This window comes from Mustela nivalis (genome assembly GCF_964662115.1).
Source record: "Mustela nivalis genome assembly, chromosome: 15".
Lineage (NCBI taxonomy): Eukaryota > Metazoa > Chordata > Mammalia > Carnivora > Mustelidae > Mustela > Mustela nivalis.
In genome coordinates this window covers 7,931,436-7,950,794 of record NC_139034.1, presented here as the reverse complement: position 1 = coordinate 7,950,794, position 19,359 = coordinate 7,931,436, and the positions used below count along the sequence as shown (strand labels likewise).

The 19,359-nt window shown below is 44.8% G+C and overlaps 3 protein-coding genes across 6 annotated transcripts in view; 2 read left to right on the top strand and 1 right to left on the bottom strand.

Moving 5' to 3' along the window:
• The window catches only part of LOC309848512 (uncharacterized protein), a 321,975-nt gene extending 318,997 nt beyond the window's left edge, over window positions 1–2,978 (bottom strand). The window contains exon 1 of one of the 2 annotated variants that reach the window (XM_082700202.1): window positions 2,838–2,978. The gene's annotated coding sequence lies outside the window, so the exon portion shown is untranslated. Of the gene's footprint in view, window positions 1–840; window positions 1,019–2,837 lie in introns of those variants that run through there. The other variant, XM_082700201.1, reaches the window with a different exon arrangement.
• The window catches only part of MTMR6 (myotubularin related protein 6), an 821,484-nt gene that overhangs the window by 720,480 nt on the left and 81,645 nt on the right, over window positions 1–19,359 (top strand). The window lies entirely within an intron of this gene.
• LOC309848877 (ral guanine nucleotide dissociation stimulator-like) lies at window positions 5,068–10,231 on the top strand. The gene is made up of 6 exons (XM_082700922.1): window positions 5,068–5,565; window positions 5,964–6,071; window positions 7,453–7,646; window positions 8,233–8,292; window positions 9,223–9,422; window positions 9,674–10,231. The coding sequence occupies exons 1-6, from the start codon at window positions 5,428–5,430 to the stop codon at window positions 9,982–9,984; spliced, it is 1,011 nt and encodes a 336-aa protein (XP_082557048.1). The 5' UTR covers window positions 5,068–5,427; the 3' UTR covers window positions 9,985–10,231.

Below are 19,359 nucleotides of genomic sequence, written 5' to 3'. Positions count from 1 at the left end.
ACCTGGGCATGTTCATTTCTCTTCTTTGGGCTTCAGTGATTTCTATAGTTCTTTCCTGCTCAAAAATTATTTGATCTTTTGCTCTTAGAAATGAATTTTTAACATATCCTGTTTTAGAGTTACACAGTTTTATAGATATAGTCCTACAGAGTTTGCTCAGCGTGGATGTATCAGAATACTTAAAGAGAAGAGATCCTTGGGTCTACACAAAGAAATGAAACTTGTGATTTGAGCATCTTTTGCTTAAGGAAGAAAAAAAGGTGTTTGTTGCCCTGACAAGTAATATAATAAAAAAAAAAAAGGGCAACGAGGATTATATAAAAGGTTAGGAAGGAAAGGATGAGTGTTCTATTTTTTAGAGGGTTTTTTCCAACATAAAATAATGCAATGATCTAAATAAACATTAGAAAATAATGGAAAGGGCGCCTGGGTGGCTCAGTGGGTTAAAGCCTCTGCCTGCAGCTCAGGTCATGATCCCAGGTCCTAGGATCGAGCCCGCATCGGGCTCTGCTCAGCCGGAAGCCTGCTTCCCCTCCACCCACCCCCCGCCTGCCTCTCTGCCTACTTGTAATCTCTGTCTGTCAGATAAATAAATAAATTCTTAAAAAAAAAAAAGAACGGAAACATCATCAAACTGCAGCAATTTTCCTTCCCATTAGGCGTTTTTCTAACCTTAGAGAGAGGTTTTACACTTATATATGGAAGGGACACTTTAGAAGATTTTTAAAAAATCATATTTAATAGAAAATTTGGGGAATATTTGTTACTTTTTTCAAACATGAGTTGCATGCAGGGAGAAGATGGGAAGAGTTTCACTGTTCCCAGCCCTTCCTATCTTACCTCTTTTGATGCGGCCATCACGTGCCAGACAGCCATGAGCTGGCACACTGGTTACAAGGATGGGCAGTTCACCACTCTTGCTTCCTCTGCCCCCTGCCACTGTCATTCCCAGGGACTCAGGTGGTTCCTTCTTTACAGTAATGTGTTTTTCTTGGCATGTAACACACTGGGTAAGATCCTAACACAGGAGAAGAAAATTCATTGCAAAATAAATAATACATAGCTGAAGTAAAGTAAGGAAACTGAAGGAAAAAATACCATGGCAATGATAAAGTCACTGTTAAAATCAGTTACTGAAGAAATAATACACAGTTCCTCATGGCATAAACATGACACCGAACACTGGGGATCACAATGTCAGACTTTGGATGGCTGTATTTTCATATGACTATGTATGGAACAGAAAAAACTCAGGACTGTTGACATGTGGAAGTCAAAATAGGGCCAATTCTACAAAGGTAAATAATGCACTTGAGTTTTAAGATTCTGAAGACAAGCTAATTAATTTTATTTCTCTCTCTCTCCTCTATTCTTTGAGAGAAATGGTGACAGAATAGTACAAAAGTAAAGTGCGGATTTAGTTAACTGCCAGAAAAAAGCTATAGATCTATCTTCTGTTTCTTACTCATGAGAATGCTCGGTCATGAAATGGGTGCAAACTGATCTTCACAACCTTCATGGAAAGCTATAAGGATATGAAATAACTGAATTTTTGAAAAAGTTAAGGAAGAGAAAAATTCTCCAACAAACTGTGTTCTCAGGAAAAAGCAATTTTTACCGATATTAATTGTTTCTATTTATGGGGACACTCCTAGAAGAAAAGGAAACTTTAAAACATCACCTTTTTTTAAATTAGAATGCCATAAAAAACAATGGGTACCTATGAAATATTAATATTAAAATAGCAATAGTAACTAACATTTATTGAAGATTTACTATGTGTAAAGCAAATGGTTTCACATGTATTATTTCATTTTCATGGTTTCATTACATTTCACTACAATGGTCCGGAGTGTAAATCCTATGGTTGGCCCCATTTTATAAACAAGGAAATAGCCTTATTAGAAAGGTCATGTAGGGGCACCTGGGTGGCTCAGTGGGTTAAGCCGCTGCCTTCGGCTCAGGTCATGATCTCAGAGTCCTGGGATTGAGCCCCGCATCCGGCTCTCTGCTCAGCGGGGGGCCTGTTTCCTCCTCTCTCTCTGCCTGCCTCTCTGCCTGCTTGTGATTTCTGTCTGTCAAATAAATAAATAAAATCTTTAAAAAAAAAAAAAAGAAAAAACAAGTACACATGAATGGCAAAAATCATGAGCCTCATTAACATTTATAACTAAGACATAAGACTGGCAAGTCATCAGAATTTTTAATAGTTAAAAAGCTTAATATGGTTTTTATTTAATGGATGACAGATTTTTAAAAACATATTTTTCTGCCTTGCTTGTACGATAAAGCAATTTAGCCAGCAAGTACTCTTAGGAAACAAACTAGTTAAGAGTATCAGCTCTTCCACTTATTGACAACCTCTTCCATTTATTAACAACCTCTCTGCCCATATTCTTCTTTATATAACAAAGATAAGACGGCCTAACTCATAGAGCTGTCATGAAAACTAAACTGGACTAATATAAATTGCTTAAAATACTGCCTCATAAATAATCAGAACTCAATACAAACTAGTGACTACTAGTATCATAGCAACTTAAAAGTACTCAAGCTAGGGCTCCTGGGTGTCAGTTGGTCAAGCGACTGCCTTCGGCTCAGGTCATGATCCTGAAACCCAAGACTGAGTCCTGCAACTCACTCCCTGCTCAGCAAGGGGTCAGCTTCACCCTTTGACCCTCCCCCCTCTCATGCTCTCTTTCTCTCTCTCTCAAATAAATAAAATCTTTTTTTAAAAAGCACACATGCTATACAGTTTTCTTACAGTACATCTGTATCAAGTCCCCCTGCTTGTGCTCTTTTCCCTCTAATAAAGAAATAAAATCCTAAAATAAAACATAACAAATTGAGCATCAAAGTGAACCTTGAGGCCTTCAAGACCTGGCCGGAAACACCCTCCTGTGTGTATTTCCTTGTCATCTTTCTTGTTGTGCTGATGGCGTCAGAGGTGCATGTCATCCCAAGGAGGGAGAAGGCCGATGGTGGAGAGACTCTGGGCTCCTGAAGAACACAGAAAGGATTTCAGTCTCCAATCTGAAGATCCACTCAGCACTGTCAAGGGGGGGACCTCTGTGGTGACAGGCTACCAAAACCTGGGGAGTTACATGGTCATTCAGCGTAATGTAATATAGCTCCGTACAGCATGTTGAAATGACCAAGTTCACTTGAATAGTGATCAGCCTAAAACCTTTAAAGAGGACCAAAGAGGCACCTGGCTTCCTCAGGCACTAGGATCCTTGATCTCAGGGTTATGAGTTCGAGGCTCACATCAGTCACAGTTAACTTAAAAATAAAACAAAAAGCGTACACAGGACTAAAATCAGTGAGGCTCAAACAACGAAGCTGGTCTGTGCTGGGACGGATCCTGTCTCCCGTTCATTCAGCCACTGGGCACTGCGCACTCAGATGGTGCCAGGGCTTATCAGCCCAGCGGGTTCTCCTCGTGAGAGCTCAGGGTCTAGAGCAGAAGATGGACAAACGAGAAACCAAAATGTGAACGGGAAAAGCCATTGCTCCACAGCAAAAGAGCAAGGGACACAACTAAGGCCCAAACTCCACCCGGTGAGGGGTATGACAAGGCTGTGCTGAGATGACACGGAGAATTCCTGCGGGAGGAAAAGAAGGGGACAGCCCTGCACAAATGCGAGTGCATTGCACCTGGCGGAGGGCACCATGGAGCTGAGGACTGGAGGTTAGAAAAGGGGGCCAGGGTGGCCAGAGAAGCTGAGGAAGGACCAGAGTGGGAGGGGAGGAGGGCCAGGGCCCGGGAAGTTGGTCAGTATCAGTGCCCTTCTCCCAGGGCTGTGTGACCACACTTCCCCACACTCAGTGGCTGAACCAACAAATGCTGCCTCGTGGTCTCAGGGGACCAGGAATCCAGCAGTGCTCTGCTGGGGGCTCCTGCCAGAGACTCTCCTTAAACTGGGCTGCTGACAACACCAAGGGAGGACCTGCTTCACCGAGAACCTGAGCGCACTCAGGGGCATGGGCCAGATACAGCCCATCTCAAAGACCTGACTTCTGTCTGCTGTGGGCCCACAGGGCTGGGCCATGTGCGTATGTCTGGGTCATGGTTCAACCTAGGGGCTTGTGCTCCAGTATGAAGATTGGAGAGAGAACATGGATCCGAGTCAACATGGGGCTGGGCAATGAGTTTTCGAACAAAATCTCAGAAGGGCCTTTGGGTCACGTGGCCACGTTCTGTGACATGGAAGTGAATCACCAAGTCCAGACCACACTCTGGGGAGGGGTCACACAAACATGTCTACACAGGAGTTGTGGAACCAATGGAGCCCCCGAAGGGAGACTGTGAAAATCCCTGAAGGGTCCGGGCCTTGCCCAGAATCAGACTGGTATGGATGCTTAGCCGGCTTGAACCCAGCTCTTTGAGTATCCTCAAAGTTGGGGTCCTGGATGCAACGTAGCCATTCACTGGGGGCTCTGGAAAAGTTTTTCTGGAAGGAAGTGGCTGTTGGCCTGGAAATGTTATCGGGCTGAGGGTGATCATTGGTCTCCTAGACAGGAGACATATGCCCAGGTTCTTGTCTGAGGAGGATCCCGGGTCATGGCGACCCACTGGATGGACCCCTATCTGCATCACACACTTTGGAAAGGAGAGAATGGCCTGCATCCCGGGACAGGCGGTCTCTAGGGCTAAGGGCACATTCTGACCATCAAGGGCCAAGGCTCCAGTCCCTTCTTTAGGGTTTGCATTGAAAAGAAAAAGCCTAAGACCTTGGGAAGCTATTACCCAGCCCTCTGTAAGTGGGGATGTCCTCTTCTGGGACTCCAGAATGTGAGCACCGATGAACACATGTGTGCACACAGGAGCTTGTGTGCTGGTGCACACAAACACACACCCCAGGAGGGACTGTGGGGTGGGATCTGATAAGTAGCAGATTCCAAGAAGTTGACAGGAGGGAGGAAATTGGGTGGGAGGTATTTCCTACATGTGACAGCCCTCCTCTAACATCATAGCTATTATCCAACCTATGCCTGTGGACATCTGATAGAAAGACATGCTGGACTCATCCATATTTGGCAAGAAGACCATCCTTGTCTGCCACAATGGCTTATCTAGGGTCTGAACCAGGTAAGAATAGAGACTTGTGTCTGAAACCAGGTGTGTTTGCAAGCTGGGGCCCTGGCTGCTCCCAGACCTTCCCTGGGGGCCTGTGGAGAGGGGTGTGTTGGGGTCACTGTGTACAGATAAGATGTGGCCTTGCATGCAGAAGGGGGAAGAGGAGATGGCAGATGGGAGCACTGTTCGTGTAGGGGTCCAATCAGGAGTGGGCCCTGATAGGGCATCTCAGGAAGTGATGTCACTGCCTGGATCACAAAGGCCTTCAGAACTTGGAACCCCTGCAACCAGGCAGCCAGTCTAGTCCAGTAGCAGGGTTACTGGACTCAGGACCTTGACACAGAAAGATGTTTTCCTGTTGTGTACCTAGTTTCTGGGGCTCTGGGTACCAGAACCCCCAAGAAAATGACTTGTTCCCATGCTGCAGACATTGGCTAAAACCACCCCCCCAATGCCGCAGGACCTTTCGAGGGAGACGCCATAAGGTACTTACTACTGAGGAGACTAGGCGATGCCCACCCCTCTGAACCGTCCTAGGGAAGCCCCATCCCTTTCTCTGGAGTTTGAGGGGAGGAGGGATATGTGGGGGTTCCTGCCCATGGGCTGGAGGAGGGTGAGTACAGTGGATACTCTTGTGATCCCTTCTTGTTCACACCAATGTCAGGGTGGGCAGGGTGCACAGGGGATTCCTGAGGTGACTCTGAGCTGTGCCAGAGCACATCCAAGGCCCTGAAGCTGGGCCACGTTTCTCTCCTTGGGGGAGGGCTCTGCCACCTGGGCTGTGGTGTGTCTGGAATGGAGCGCCCTGGGTCTGAAGACCAGCAAAGGCCTCCAGACAGGGCTCTAAGTCCTCCTGCCTGCCTGCCGGGCACTGTCTTTAAAGAACGCCCCAGAGGACATGGTGCAGGAGGTGACCGAGGAGATTGCCTGCTCTCCTTCCTCCAAGGACACGAAGCCGCACACGGCCAACAGAGTCTGGCGCTGGCTCAGGGTGAGTGCAGGTGCTGGGGAGACCCAACCCCGGGGCGCCCATGCAGCACCAAGGGCCCCACTTCCTAGAAGCCAACCTGGCCTCCTAGAGTCCTGTACTCCCGTGAATCTGCATCCCATCTCTTCCCCAAACTGGCCCACAACGTTCTGCCCACGCCTTGGACAGAAGCACTGCCATTGTCCACATACTTATAGGAGTATCATTAAAGAGACTTTAGACCAGGTTTCATCCCGTTGATTTAGACTCCTTTTGCCCTGGCCAAGGCATTTTCCTAACTCGTGCTCCCAGGTGCCCCCACTGGCCCAACAGTCCTTCCTCAGCTTCTGCAAGTCTTGCAAAGACTGGATTGGGAGACTTTGATCCAAAGGGACATGGTACTCTGTCTCTTGCTCTGCGCTTTGGTATTGATGGAACACATTGTTGCCCCCCCCCCCCCCCGCAAGGAAAAGGAACAGGGGCCTCACTGCACTGCACTGCACGGCAGTCCGGAAGGCCAGTCATTGATCACAGCCATGGAGCCCTTTACTGGGGCAGGACTGGATGTAATCCCCTTCTCTGGCCAAGGCACAGTGCTGCATCCTACAGCCTCCGTGCCTTCTTATCCTAAGCCCTCTCACCTTAAACATCTCTGTGTTCTCATCTCAAGAATGGGATATGTTGGGTGCCGGGGTGGCTCAGGGGTTTCAGCCTCTGCCTGCAGCTCAGGTCATGGGTCCTGGGTCTCACAGTCCTGGGATCGAGGCCCACGTCGGGGGCGTGGGGTCCTCTGCTCAGCAGGGAGCCTGCTTCCCCCTTTATGTCTGGCTGCCTCTCTGCCTACTTGTCACCTCTCTCTCTGTCAAATAAATAAATAACAAGTCTTTCAAAAAAGTAAAAAGAATGGGCTATGTTATCAGAAATAACAGGATCCAAGCCACTCAGGCAGGGATGTGCTATCCATACTCCGCTCACAAAGGGACCTCAGATACTAGCAAGTTCAGACATCATTTCTTTCAATTCTTTGTATGGATACCAAGAACATTTTCTCATTGCCTTAAAGGCTTCTTAACTGATTGGCTGATTGATGGATTTGAGAGAGAGACAGGGGGAGAGTGGGGAGAAGTAGACCGAGAAACAGAATCCTCAAGCAGACACTGCCCTATGGACACAGCCCTACGAGGATCGCAGCCTCAGAACACGGAGACCATGACCTGAAGCAAAACCAAGAGCTTTAGGCTGAACCCAATGAGACACTGAGTCACCCGATTCTTTTTCGGACTCTGGGCTCTCTTGTCCCACCTCTTGCTGAAGTCCCTGAGATCTGGGGGCTCATTCTGCCCTCCAAGCCCCAACCCTCCTGGTGGCCACAGCAGTGACTCATGTCTCCTCTGATTCACCTCAGGGGAAAAATCGTTCAACCAGGAAGAGGAGCAAGACCTCGGTGCTGATGGCCAAGCGGGCCAACAAGCTGCAGGCCGCAATAGATCACCTGGTGCCTGCCGTCATCAGACAAGATCTACACTGTGTCCACACCTTTCTGGACACATACCGTCACTTGGCCACCCCCCAGGAGGTGCTGGACCTCCTCTTTGCAAGGTGAGCACCCTCCCCTGCCCCTAACTGCTCTGTGAGATTTGGCCAATTCCTGTTGTGAGACTCTGGCAGGTCCCCAAGCTTCCCCAAGCTTCCCTTGCTCCTAACTGGGGCAGAGGTATTATAGGGACTCAGTGGGGTCTTGTAGGGAAAGGACACCTGGGAGCCTGCGCCAGTGGAAAATTCTGCTGGAGGGCCTGTGGGCATGCTCTTTGCTCATTCCTGTGCCCCTCATGATGAAGCCTCTGCCTCATCCCTGACTCTCACTATGATCTTGAGCTGGGCTCCTTTGCCACTGAAAGGGAGATCTGAGACTCCTTCTGGGGCCTGTGTCTGGCTGAATCCAGAGCAAGCATCCCTGGGGGTGAGCAGGGGCCGGGCCCACTCAGATGTCGGTGATGGGCTGGTTGGGGCCCTTTTATTCAGCAAGCATTCAGGAAGCCCCGGTAGGTGGAGGCGATTATCCAGGAGCTGAATGGGATCCCTGCACAGAACAGAAAGCACCCCAGGGCTGCAGGCTAGTCGAGGGTCTGGCGGTGAGAGCCAATATCCACAGACATCTCATGCGATGCCCCCTGGCCTCCTCTAGATTCGGATGTGTTTATTCCAGCTATGATGAGGTCGGCGGACCCCAGGAGCAGCGCAACATGTGAGTAAGCTTTGGCTGCTTTAGGAGGGCCTTCCCTCTCCACCAGGGTAGTGAGGGTCCTGTGAGTTTGAGGGGCTGCCGGACCTTCAGACTCACCTCGTTATTCTGCTTTATGGTAAATGTCTGAGAGCTTCTACTGGAAATTGGAAAGGTGCCCTGGGGAACTGGGGTAGGTGTGTGAGCACTGTGGGAGAGCAGAGGGGGATGGAGGACAGCTTCCACCCCTGAGAGGGTCATGCTCCATCCCTGCCCCTTCCCAGCCCTCTCTCTGCCCCAATTCTGGGACCCAGAACACAGGATTTAGGAACCATCGCATAGCAGTGTTGGCACCTGCACGTTGGGTGCACAGAGGGGTCTCAGGGAGAGGGTGACCCAGTAGAGCCCAGGGAGCAGCAGACATCCCACACCCTGTGGGAGGTGAGTGTCAGTGGAAACAGACCCACTCTCATGGCACCTAGTGAACGGGCAGAGGAGGTAACGGTGGAGGTATGGGGAGGGTCCTGGGAAGGCCTGGCTAGAGACAGAGTCCCTTTGTTCCCTCCTCGGTTGGATCTTCACTGAGCAGAGGTGAGTGCAGTGAGGGTAATTAAGAGGCCAGACACCACTTCTCCCCAGGCACATGCAGTTGAATTCAAGTGGCTCGTGGGCAAGGAGACAGACTGAGGAGTGTGTCCAGCTCCCCTAAGAAGTCCAGAAATGCTCCCCCCATTGACCAAGGACTCCCACTCCTAGCGGCTTTTGGCCAGCCTGCCGTGTGGGAGCAGGCCTTTCTCACGCAGGACTGCCAGGTCGCAATTGGACAAGGAGTCCGACTGGTCTCAGACAGGAGCTGACAGCCCAGGGGCCCAGGTTCCCACATAGGTTCCCTGGGATTTTGGTTTGGATGCGTACCCTGTCCTCTGACTTCTCTGCCTCCATGTCTGTCCCCAGGGCCGTCTATGCCATCCTGAACACCTGGGTGGAAAAGTATCCAGGGGATTTTGTGCAGCCTCCGGAGTTTCCCAGCTTGCATACGCTGCTGGCCTACCTGCAGGTCAATGTGCCGGGCTCGGACCTGCAGCGCTGTGCCCAGCTTCTGCTTCCAGAAAGGCAATGCGCTCCTGAAAAGACCACGGAGCCAGAGGCTAGGGGTGAGGAGGACTGGGGGTGACTCATGTGGGCCTGAGGCGGAGGCAGGGTGGGCCACCCTGAGGAAGCCTCCGTAGATTGTAATTGGGCCGAAGAGAGTGAGTCGTCTCAGATCCCTGTCCCCATGGGCTTCCATCGGGGACACCTTCTGGGGGCTGGGTCTTGAACGCAGGCCACGCTGAGTGGTGGGGAAAGGGAAAGGCAAAAGGGAAGTCAATCAAGCTGATGATGCTTTCTCTTCTTGGAGCTACAGCACCGGCCCCAGAGCCAGATCAGGATGTGTCTCGGGAAGTTGTTCCACCAGCCACTCTGGCACCTGCTACACCTCTGGGGCCTGAGCTGGCCCCCGCCATCCCTGCTATGGCTGCTCACTATGGGTTAGGAAGACCAGTGACCCCCCCTGACCCATTGGGGCCAGGGCAGATGGTCGTCAGGGCCCTCGTTCACTTCTCTGCCACGGAAGAGCCACCAGGCCTTTTGACTTTCCTGGATGACCAGCAGGGTCCTGCCACCGAGCTGCCGCCCCCTGCCTCCGTGGAGCAAGCAGGCTCGGCCCCCGAGTAGCAGCTTGTACTGGCTGCAGCTCCAGAGCATGACTCCCCCTCCCCCATCATTTCCTTCTTTATCGTATTTGTTTTCTGTATTCACCTCTATAATTACTTCATAGATGTTATTTATTAAATAAAGTAGAATTTGAGTTTATATAACATTTTACTCGCATCCTTTGCAGTGGGATATGGAGGTCTCATTAGGTCCATCCAGAGTGTTGCACAACCATGTCGTTCTACGACGTTTCTGTCACAGAGACACCCACGCTCCTCATTGCTCACTGCTCTGTCCCTCCCCCAGTCCCTGCAACCACTGCTCTTCTCTCTAAATTTATCTTTTAAAATATAATAACCTAAGGAAAAAAATACCCTTTTCTTCTATAACTTGATATGCCATTGCCACTTCATCTCTGACCAGGACCTTCCCCCTCACATCCTGGACAAATGAATTTACTGTGTTCCATACTGAGAAATGTTGTCACTACGATTATTCCATGAAACTGCTGAAACGCTGTCAGTACCTTGGAAGCCCAAGCCACATGAGCCACGACGGCGACCAGCTGGAGTCCTACTCATTCTCGCTGAAGGTGCCTGGCTGCTCTTCGGTAGCCTGGGCTGCCTCCTCGACAGTCTGGACCTCAAGTGCTTTCAGGACAACAGCAGGGGACGCGGTGCTGGCTTTTAGCATAGCCATGGCCTCACTGTGACTTCAATTGTTCAAATCAATGCCATTGATATTCAGCAATATATCACCTGTCCAAAGGAATAAACAAGAAAATGAGATGAGCTACCAAGTCATTATCTTCCCTATACATCCTGTTATTTGTAATTTTTCACATCTCTGTCATTCTTACGATATCGAGGGAAAAATCCAATTCATGGAAAACATTCCAAAACAACTCAAAACTTTAAGATAATTTCATCATACATAGGAAAAAATGTGGCTTGAGGCACTGTGATTTGACTGGACGTCCAAGTCATTAGACCTGGTTTTGCTAATGTGCAGGACCTGGGCATGTTCATTTCTCTTCTTTGGGCTTCAGTGATTTCTATAGTTCTTTCCTGCTCAAAAATTATTTGATCTTTTGCTCTTAGAAATGAATTTTTAACATATCCTGTTTTAGAGTTACACAGTTTTATAGATATAGTCCTACAGAGTTTGCTCAGCGTGGATGTATCAGAATACTTAAAGAGAAGAGATCCTTGGGTCTACACAAAGAAATGAAACTTGTGATTTGAGCATCTTTTGCTTAAGGAAGAAAAAAAGGTGTTTGTTGCCCTGACAAGTAATATAATAAAAAAAAAAAAGGGCAACGAGGATTATATAAAAGGTTAGGAAGGAAAGGATGAGTGTTCTATTTTTTAGAGGGTTTTTTCCAACATAAAATAATGCAATGATCTAAATAAACATTAGAAAATAATGGAAAGGGCGCCTGGGTGGCTCAGTGGGTTAAAGCCTCTGCCTGCAGCTCAGGTCATGATCCCAGGTCCTAGGATCGAGCCCGAATCGGGCTCTGCTCAGCCGGAAGCCTGCTTCCCCTCCACCCACCCCCCGCCTGCCTCTCTGCCTACTTGTAATCTCTGTCTGTCAGATAAATAAATAAATTCTTTAAAAAAAAAAAAGAACGGAAACATCATCAAACTGCAGCAATTTTCCTTCCCATTAGGCGTTTTTCTAACCTTAGAGAGAGGTTTTACACTTATATATGGAAGGGACACTTTAGAAGATTTTTAAAAAATCATATTTAATAGAAAATTTGGGGAATATTTGTTACTTTTTTCAAACATGAGTTGCATGCAGGGAGAAGATGGGAAGAGTTTCACTGTTCCCAGCCCTTCCTATCTTACCTCTTTTGATGCGGCCATCACGTGCCAGACAGCCATGAGCTGGCACACTGGTTACAAGGATGGGCAGTTCACCACTCTTGCTTCCTCTGCCCCCTGCCACTGTCATTCCCAGGGACTCAGGTGGTTCCTTCTTTACAGTAATGTGTTTTTCTTGGCATGTAACACACTGGGTAAGATCCTAACACAGGAGAAGAAAATTCATTGCAAAATAAATAATACATAGCTGAAGTAAAGTAAGGAAACTGAAGGAAAAAATACCATGGCAATGATAAAGTCACTGTTAAAATCAGTTACTGAAGAAATAATACACAGTTCCTCATGGCACAAACATGACACCGAACACTGGGGATCACAATGTCAGACTTTGGATGGCTGTATTTTCATATGACTATGTATGGAACAGAAAAAACTCAGGACTGTTGACATGTGGAAGTCAAAATAGGGCCAATTCTACAAAGGTAAATAATGCACTTGAGTTTTAAGATTCTGAAGACAAGCTAATTAATTTTATTTCTCTCTCTCTCCTCTATTCTTTGAGAGAAATGGTGACAGAATAGTACAAAAGTAAAGTGCGGATTTAGTTAACTGCCAGAAAAAAGCTATAGATCTATCTTCTGTTTCTTACTCATGAGAATGCTCGGTCATGAAATGGGTGCAAACTGATCTTCACAACCTTCATGGAAAGCTATAAGGATATGAAATAACTGAATTTTTGAAAAAGTTAAGGAAGAGAAAAATTCTCCAACAAACTGTGTTCTCAGGAAAAAGCAATTTTTACCGATATTGATTGTTTCTATTTATGGGGACACTCCTAGAAGAAAAGGAAACTTTAAAACATCACCTTTTTTTAAATTAGAATGCCATAAAAAACAATGGGTACCTATGAAATATTAATATTAAAATAGCAATAGTAACTAACATTTATTGAAGATTTACTATGTGTAAAGCAAATGGTTTCACATGTATTATTTCATTTTCATGGTTTCATTACATTTCACTACAATGGTCCGGAGTGTAAATCCTATGGTTGGCCCCATTTTATAAACAAGGGAATAGCCTTATTAGAAAGGTCATGTAGGGGCACCTGGGTGGCTCAGTGGGTTAAGCCGCTGCCTTCGGCTCAGGTCATGATCTCAGAGTCCTGGGATTGAGCCCCGCATCCGGCTCTCTGCTCAGCGGGGGGCCTGTTTCCTCCTCTCTCTCTGCCTGCCTCTCTGCCTACTTGTGATCTCTGTCTGTCAAATAAATAAATAAAATCTTTAAAAAAAAAAAAAAAAGAAAGTTCATGTAATTTGCTCCAAATTATATAGCTACGCATGATCACACTGGGATTTGAGTGATTCAAGTTTAAAAAAAAATACACATACACACACATAGTGTATATACATAAACATGTATTCATATGTAGTTGTCTATGTTCATACAGCATGATGCTATATGCATCCACACTACAATGGTGCTATCCCATTAAGTGTAATAATGGAAGCTCCTATCTCAAAAGGTTCCTTAACACATATACTGTAACAGCATAGTGTAGATAACAAGATAACTATTACCACGACTAACAATATCAACAGCAGAACTAGATGAGTTCTTTTGCTAGAACTGTAACATTTCCTTTAGTGACACTGCTTCAGAGCGGACAGGTACGACGTGTCAGTCAAGCCCTGCACCGGCAGGGGTGTCTGCTCTTCTCTGCTCCTGAAACCAACACTCTGAAATTTTCTTGAGGGCACTACTTAAATAGCCTAGAGTTCCTAGAATTTTGACCTCATAGAAAACCTGTAAACGTCCACAGGTGGTATCATAGCATATGACATCTATGTTCGTATCCTTCAAAACTGGGCAAGACCCACGTGATTATGAAGACAATCCAGGTAAACTCAGCTGGGAGCACATTGACTTCAACGCTTGTGTCTGTCAGGTATCGAGTCAATTAGAGGTGGTTGTTTTATTCCTCCAAATGGCTGAGATGTATGCATTTTAGCCAAACTTCACAGATTACTCTTGGTATACTTCATGGAAACTTCTAAGGGCTTAACACTGGATGAATGTTTCCAAGCAGGGGCTACGCAGGGGCTTAGTAATAGAGTAATGTGTGCTTTAATTTTTAACAATGATTATCCTCTGAACAGGTTGTTTTGATAAATTTGTATTTGTTTTCCCTAGGAGACCTTTATATTTTAAAGTAGGATTTGACATCACAAATGCTGTATGTTAATGGTAAATTGCTAAATTAATGCTTAAAATTACATTTAATGTGGCTGTTCTAACAAGCAGGTTTACAGAGCACCTAGAGTAAGAATTCAGCATTGCTATTTAAAACACCACCACTTAAAATTAAGGAAGAGGAACTAGTAAAAAGAAAAATATTTGTGCCCAAAACAAAAAAAAGGACATAAATCGTCCTCTATATGAACGCTGAAATGGTTAAGTAGTTCTTAAAACAGTCTTAAATTTGTAGCATTGTCTTTGAGCACCCATATTTCCACTTTCTGCTGAATTCATGGATTCAGTTACCAACTTTTGCCTTAATTATGATTCTTTAGGAATATGTATATATAGGTAACTTGTAAATCAAGGACCAGCTATATGAACAACTCCTATTCAAATTCCTTTTCAAAACAATAACTGCTTTTCGTAGTCATCATTGTGAAAGCAAAATTATAGGTTCCCTTCACACATTTCATTTTCTGTTCAAAAATAAGATGAAGTTTGTGCTTATAATTTCTTAAAAGTTTTAACTGAACAAAGACCAGTGACAAGTTTATACTTCAGCTCAGAAAACAAGATAATCCTGATGGGCCAAAAATACTTGTGCCTTTAAATGATGCTTTCTTGGGGCGCCTGGGTAGCTCAGTGTGTTGAGCCACTGCATTCGGCTCGGGTCATGATCTCGGACTCCTGGGATAGAGTCCCGCGTCGGGCTCTCTGCTCAGCGGGGAGCCTGCTTCTCTCTCTCTCTCTCTGCCTGCCTCTCTGCCTACTTGTGATCTCTGTGTGTCAAATGAATAAATAAAATCTTAAAAATAAATAAATACAAAAATAAATAATGCTTTCTTGGGCTCCTGTGACATTACAGAGTTATTCTCTCAAATTGTACTTACATTAAGAAGCCACTTTAAGCTAAACATGTGTTTCTCAAGTCAGTCTCCTTAAGTAAAATTAAATTGCTTTGCTAAATTAAAACTTATTTACTGGTCTACTTAAAAACTATAGGAAATAAAAGCAAACAAACAAACAAAAATCGATAGGAAGGTTCCGATGTGTGATTTTCACACAGTTGGTAAATAGCATCATTGTAAAAATTCTGGCCCTCTAGAAGTTGAGTTCAAATGAAAGATCAAATGAAGTAAATAACACTGAGAACACAGTAAAGTGCCAATGTCTTTTGACTTCTATACTGATTTCTGCATAGAAAGTGAGACAGCATCAGAATTTTTGGCACAGATAAATGACCTAGGAATATATTATCAAAGCACTGAAATATGAAAGATGCAGCAAAAAGCTCAACATACGGGAATTTAAAATGATCTAGGGTAGTATTCCTATGAACTGTAACATAAAAAGAAATGCTTTATGTGTTTTGCATGGACGTATCAGAAAGTATGATTTATGCTTCATATTCACATAGGGAATTCTGTTGTTGTAGGCAACCTGCCCAACCGCTAAGTATGGACTTGTTGGTCATTGTCTTTTTTTCAGTTACAAAACCTCCTGTTACAACTGAATGAGCAAACCAAGATAAATCCCACTTTCAAGCAGGACCAAACAAAGAAGTCTTTCTAGAAGATCAAACACTTCTCATCAATCTGGCAGAGGGACCTTCTTACTAAGAAACCACCCCTACTGGCTGAGGAACAGACAGTACAGGGACTCTCAAGGTAGCCAAATACACATTCCACACCCCCAAACACCTTGTGCTCACCTTTTCCAACAGAGTAACAGCCCTCATTTAAATCTTACCAAGGATTCCCTGAGGGCAGATGAATGAAAACATGCAAACTCGAGGCCTCACCTTGTGTGAGCTGGGACTGTTGTGGTACAGCGGCTGTGCATGGTGCCGGCTGCTACTCTGAGCTCCTGCGTCCTGGACAGGGTTACCAGGCTGGGATTTCCCCGGCCTAGCAATTGTTAAATCCACCCTCTCGCCACTAGCCTGGAGAAAACACACATATATAATCACCAGTCATTAATGATGCTTCTCACTTAAAAAAATTATAGGGAGGGTCATTTTCAATGCACTTATCATCGCTGTATCAGAGCCTCACCTGAGTGGGGACTGCAGGCCCCTGCTGGGGGTGGGGCAGACGAGGGAGTTCATTTCAGGAGCTAATACTTTAAAACTTCTGCAGGTAAAAGAGCCACACACAGACCTCTTGGGTAAACCTTCCCTAATCCTGGAAATACCAAGGATATAACCAAAGCAAAGCCTGGGTTCTGATCTCCCCATGATTTCTTGAAGGGTAACTGTCTTTTTATACTTCCCTCCCCTGCAAAACTGGCCTTGGCACTGAGAGAAAGAGAGCAAAGAAGATAAAAGGACAAACGGAATCAAAACTGGATTACAATCCTTTGTGATTTCTGAAATAAATTCCAAATGGCTACTTTGAGACTGATAATCAATGAAACTACGTGTAGCTCTGTTTGCACACACTACAGCTTCGAATCGAAAATAGGGATCAGCTTAAACAGTCCTGAAAAGAATGATAACAAAGGTCCTGTAAAACAGGATTAGTATTTATATACATCACAAATTGTGTGCGTATATATGACACATGTGCACTCACACATAAATGTAATTTTAGAGGTGATGACAACCACGTTGAATTTAGAGGTCCATTATCTGTATTTATAGATCTAGATCTGAAACACAGATTCACATTTATTATACTTTTTAAAGCTATTTTATCTTTGCTTTTAACGTACAGGCCTGGTCCACTTGATGCTGATTCTTGGTCATGACTACAACTTTCCAAGTTTACTATCCTTTCTATGGGAAAATTTGACAGCCTGCTTTCAAGAAGCTGTGGTGGAAAGTAGAGCACTCCTCCCCCATGACTGCAGTCAAGTTGGAAAAGGAGTGAAAACCATAATTTTAAAAAAATAATTTTATTTATTTATTTGAGAGCGAAAGCGAGAGAGCAGGGTGGAAGGGCAAAGGAAGAGGGAGAAGCCGACTCCTCGCAGAGCAGAGAGCCCGATATAGGATCTGAGCCAAAGGCAGATGCTGAACCACAGAGCCACCCAGGTGCCTGAGTGATAACCAATTTTAAGGCCCTATTAAAGTCACTTACTTATTCAAGTATTTCATTAAACTAGTTTCAGACAATTCTTCCAATAACTGAAAGAATAACACTTCTCATGTGGCCAGAGTCTGGGGATTTGATCTAACAGGCAAATTCCAAATAGAACGCTTACAATCCAGATATTTGAGATTCTGACAGTTTCGAGTATTAGATCACACGGTGTGAAGGGTGAGAAACCCCTGTGATCTCATTTCAATATTAAGAATTGTTTGCTTTACTACCTAACCCTCCCCACTACCAAATACTCTATAACCAGTAATTTAGCTTTATGGGAAGACCCCTGCTCATGCAAACCTATTAACAAACAAATCCCTGATCTTTTTTGATTTCTTAAAAGACAAAATTCTGGGTGTGTGATGGAAGTGGACATATAAGCTTTAAACGATGGGCCAACATTTGGGTTTAGGCCAACTGCTTATCTAACTCTTCAGGGTTTCAAGCACAACAAAAGAATTCTGTTAAAGTCAAGATTTTTAAAAATGCAGGATGCCTAAATGACAATACCTATATTTCATAAAATAGTGGCATGCCCTTTTGATGGGAGTATATACTGGTATGATCTTTCTAGAGGGAAGTTAAGCAAAATGTCTTAAACTTGAAAACAAAACATTAAAGTCTGTTGACAGGGGAGTGTTTACGTATGTTTTAGCACAACACGCCTACTATACAGCTATATCATGGTGCATCTATTTTTAGGGTAAGAAGGCCACAACATACAGCTGACATAAAGAAAGGGTGGCAAACTAAGAATTTGTAAGCTGACTGCATGTCTAAGTACCTACGTAAATAGGTAGGCATATACAGAAAAATGACGATGTTCTTCAAAACTTTAATGTCACTATCTTATGGACTTTAGACTGACTGTGATTTTGATTTCCTTCTTCATTTTCTGTATTTTGTCTTCCTTAGTCTCCTTTTCAGACACGGAATACATGTTATTCTCAGAATCCAAAACATTAAGATGTTTTACACAAAGAAACAACTTGAGCAATATATTATATTTGGTATCATATATAAGTATCTGTATTCAATTTTTCAAAATCTCAAGTCTGGGACAAGAGACCAACACCTGAATCTCCCTCCTAATGCAAGACGGCTACCGGGTGTGTGTGTTCCCATAGTTATAATGAACCAAACATATGTGAAAAGGAGTAATGAAATGGGATTTAAATTTGGGTTTTCTTACACAGTACTTAAATCTTCATTGTTAATTCTGTTTACTATACACATTTCCTAGTGACTATCAACCTACTTTAATTCCTGATGCTCGATTATGTTACTGCTTGGTTTCCTTTATGCCAGAGTGTTTTCTTGTGCTTACTTAAAACAAAACAAAACAAACAAAATAAAACACCATACACATCTTTGTTTCACCCCTATCACTGTAGGAGATACCCATATCATTAAATGCTCTGGTAGGTTATAGAACCGGAAGGTCTGGCCTGGATTATTCTCTACTTTTTCTATCTTATTTTTAAAAAAAAATTTATAAAGCTGTTTTCTTTTTTTAAAGATTTTATTTATTATGTATTTATTTATTTATTTGACAGAGAGCAAGAGAAGGAACACAAGCAGATGGAGTGGGAGAGGGAGAAGCAGATTCCTGGCTGAGCAGAGAGCCCCGATGTAAAACTGGATGCCAGCACCCTGGGATCATGCCTGACCGAAGACAGGTGCTTAATGACTGAGCCACCCAGGTGCCCCTCTGTGGCTTTTCCAATTGAAAAACACCTATCCTGGAAAAAATACACCGAGTTTTAATCTAAGAAAGGGGACAGATTCTAGATACACAACCTGATCTCAGTTCAGTCATTTTTACTTTAAAGAAAAGCAGGTAATTACAGTTTCACTCTGTTTAGCACTCAAGTGTAACATCTATCTAATACAACAAGCTTAACTCAGTACTCACAGAACATTTATTTACTAAACCTTATGGCCCTGAAAGGAATATAGTGACTGATCCTGGGACAGGAACAGGACTAAGAAAATACACCCAGCTTCAGTTATTCACCTAGTCAGAGGAAGAGGTTGGTGCAACTCTGAGTGTTTATCACAATTAGAATTCCTCTCCTCATCTGCCTGCACCAACAGCAAGCAGGAAATCGACATTCTCTTGGATGTGTTATGTGGCACAGGCTCTGGGTTAGGTGCTTGTGATTACCCAAAGCCTTCAATCTTTTTCACGTGAGTCTATCTTAAGGAAAGTCTTCCCCCTTCCTACTCATCTCGGGATG

Coding starts and splice junctions, on each gene's coding strand:
- LOC309848877 (XM_082700922.1), top strand. CDS start 5,428: ATGTTTTCCTGTTGTGTACCTAGTTTCTGGGGCTCTGGGTACCAGAAC. Junction 8,293..9,222: donor CCCCAGGAGCAGCGCAACAT/GTGAGTAAGCTT, acceptor GTCTGTCCCCAG/GGCCGTCTATGCCATCCTGA. Junction 9,423..9,673: donor CACGGAGCCAGAGGCTAGGG/GTGAGGAGGACT, acceptor TTGGAGCTACAG/CACCGGCCCCAGAGCCAGAT.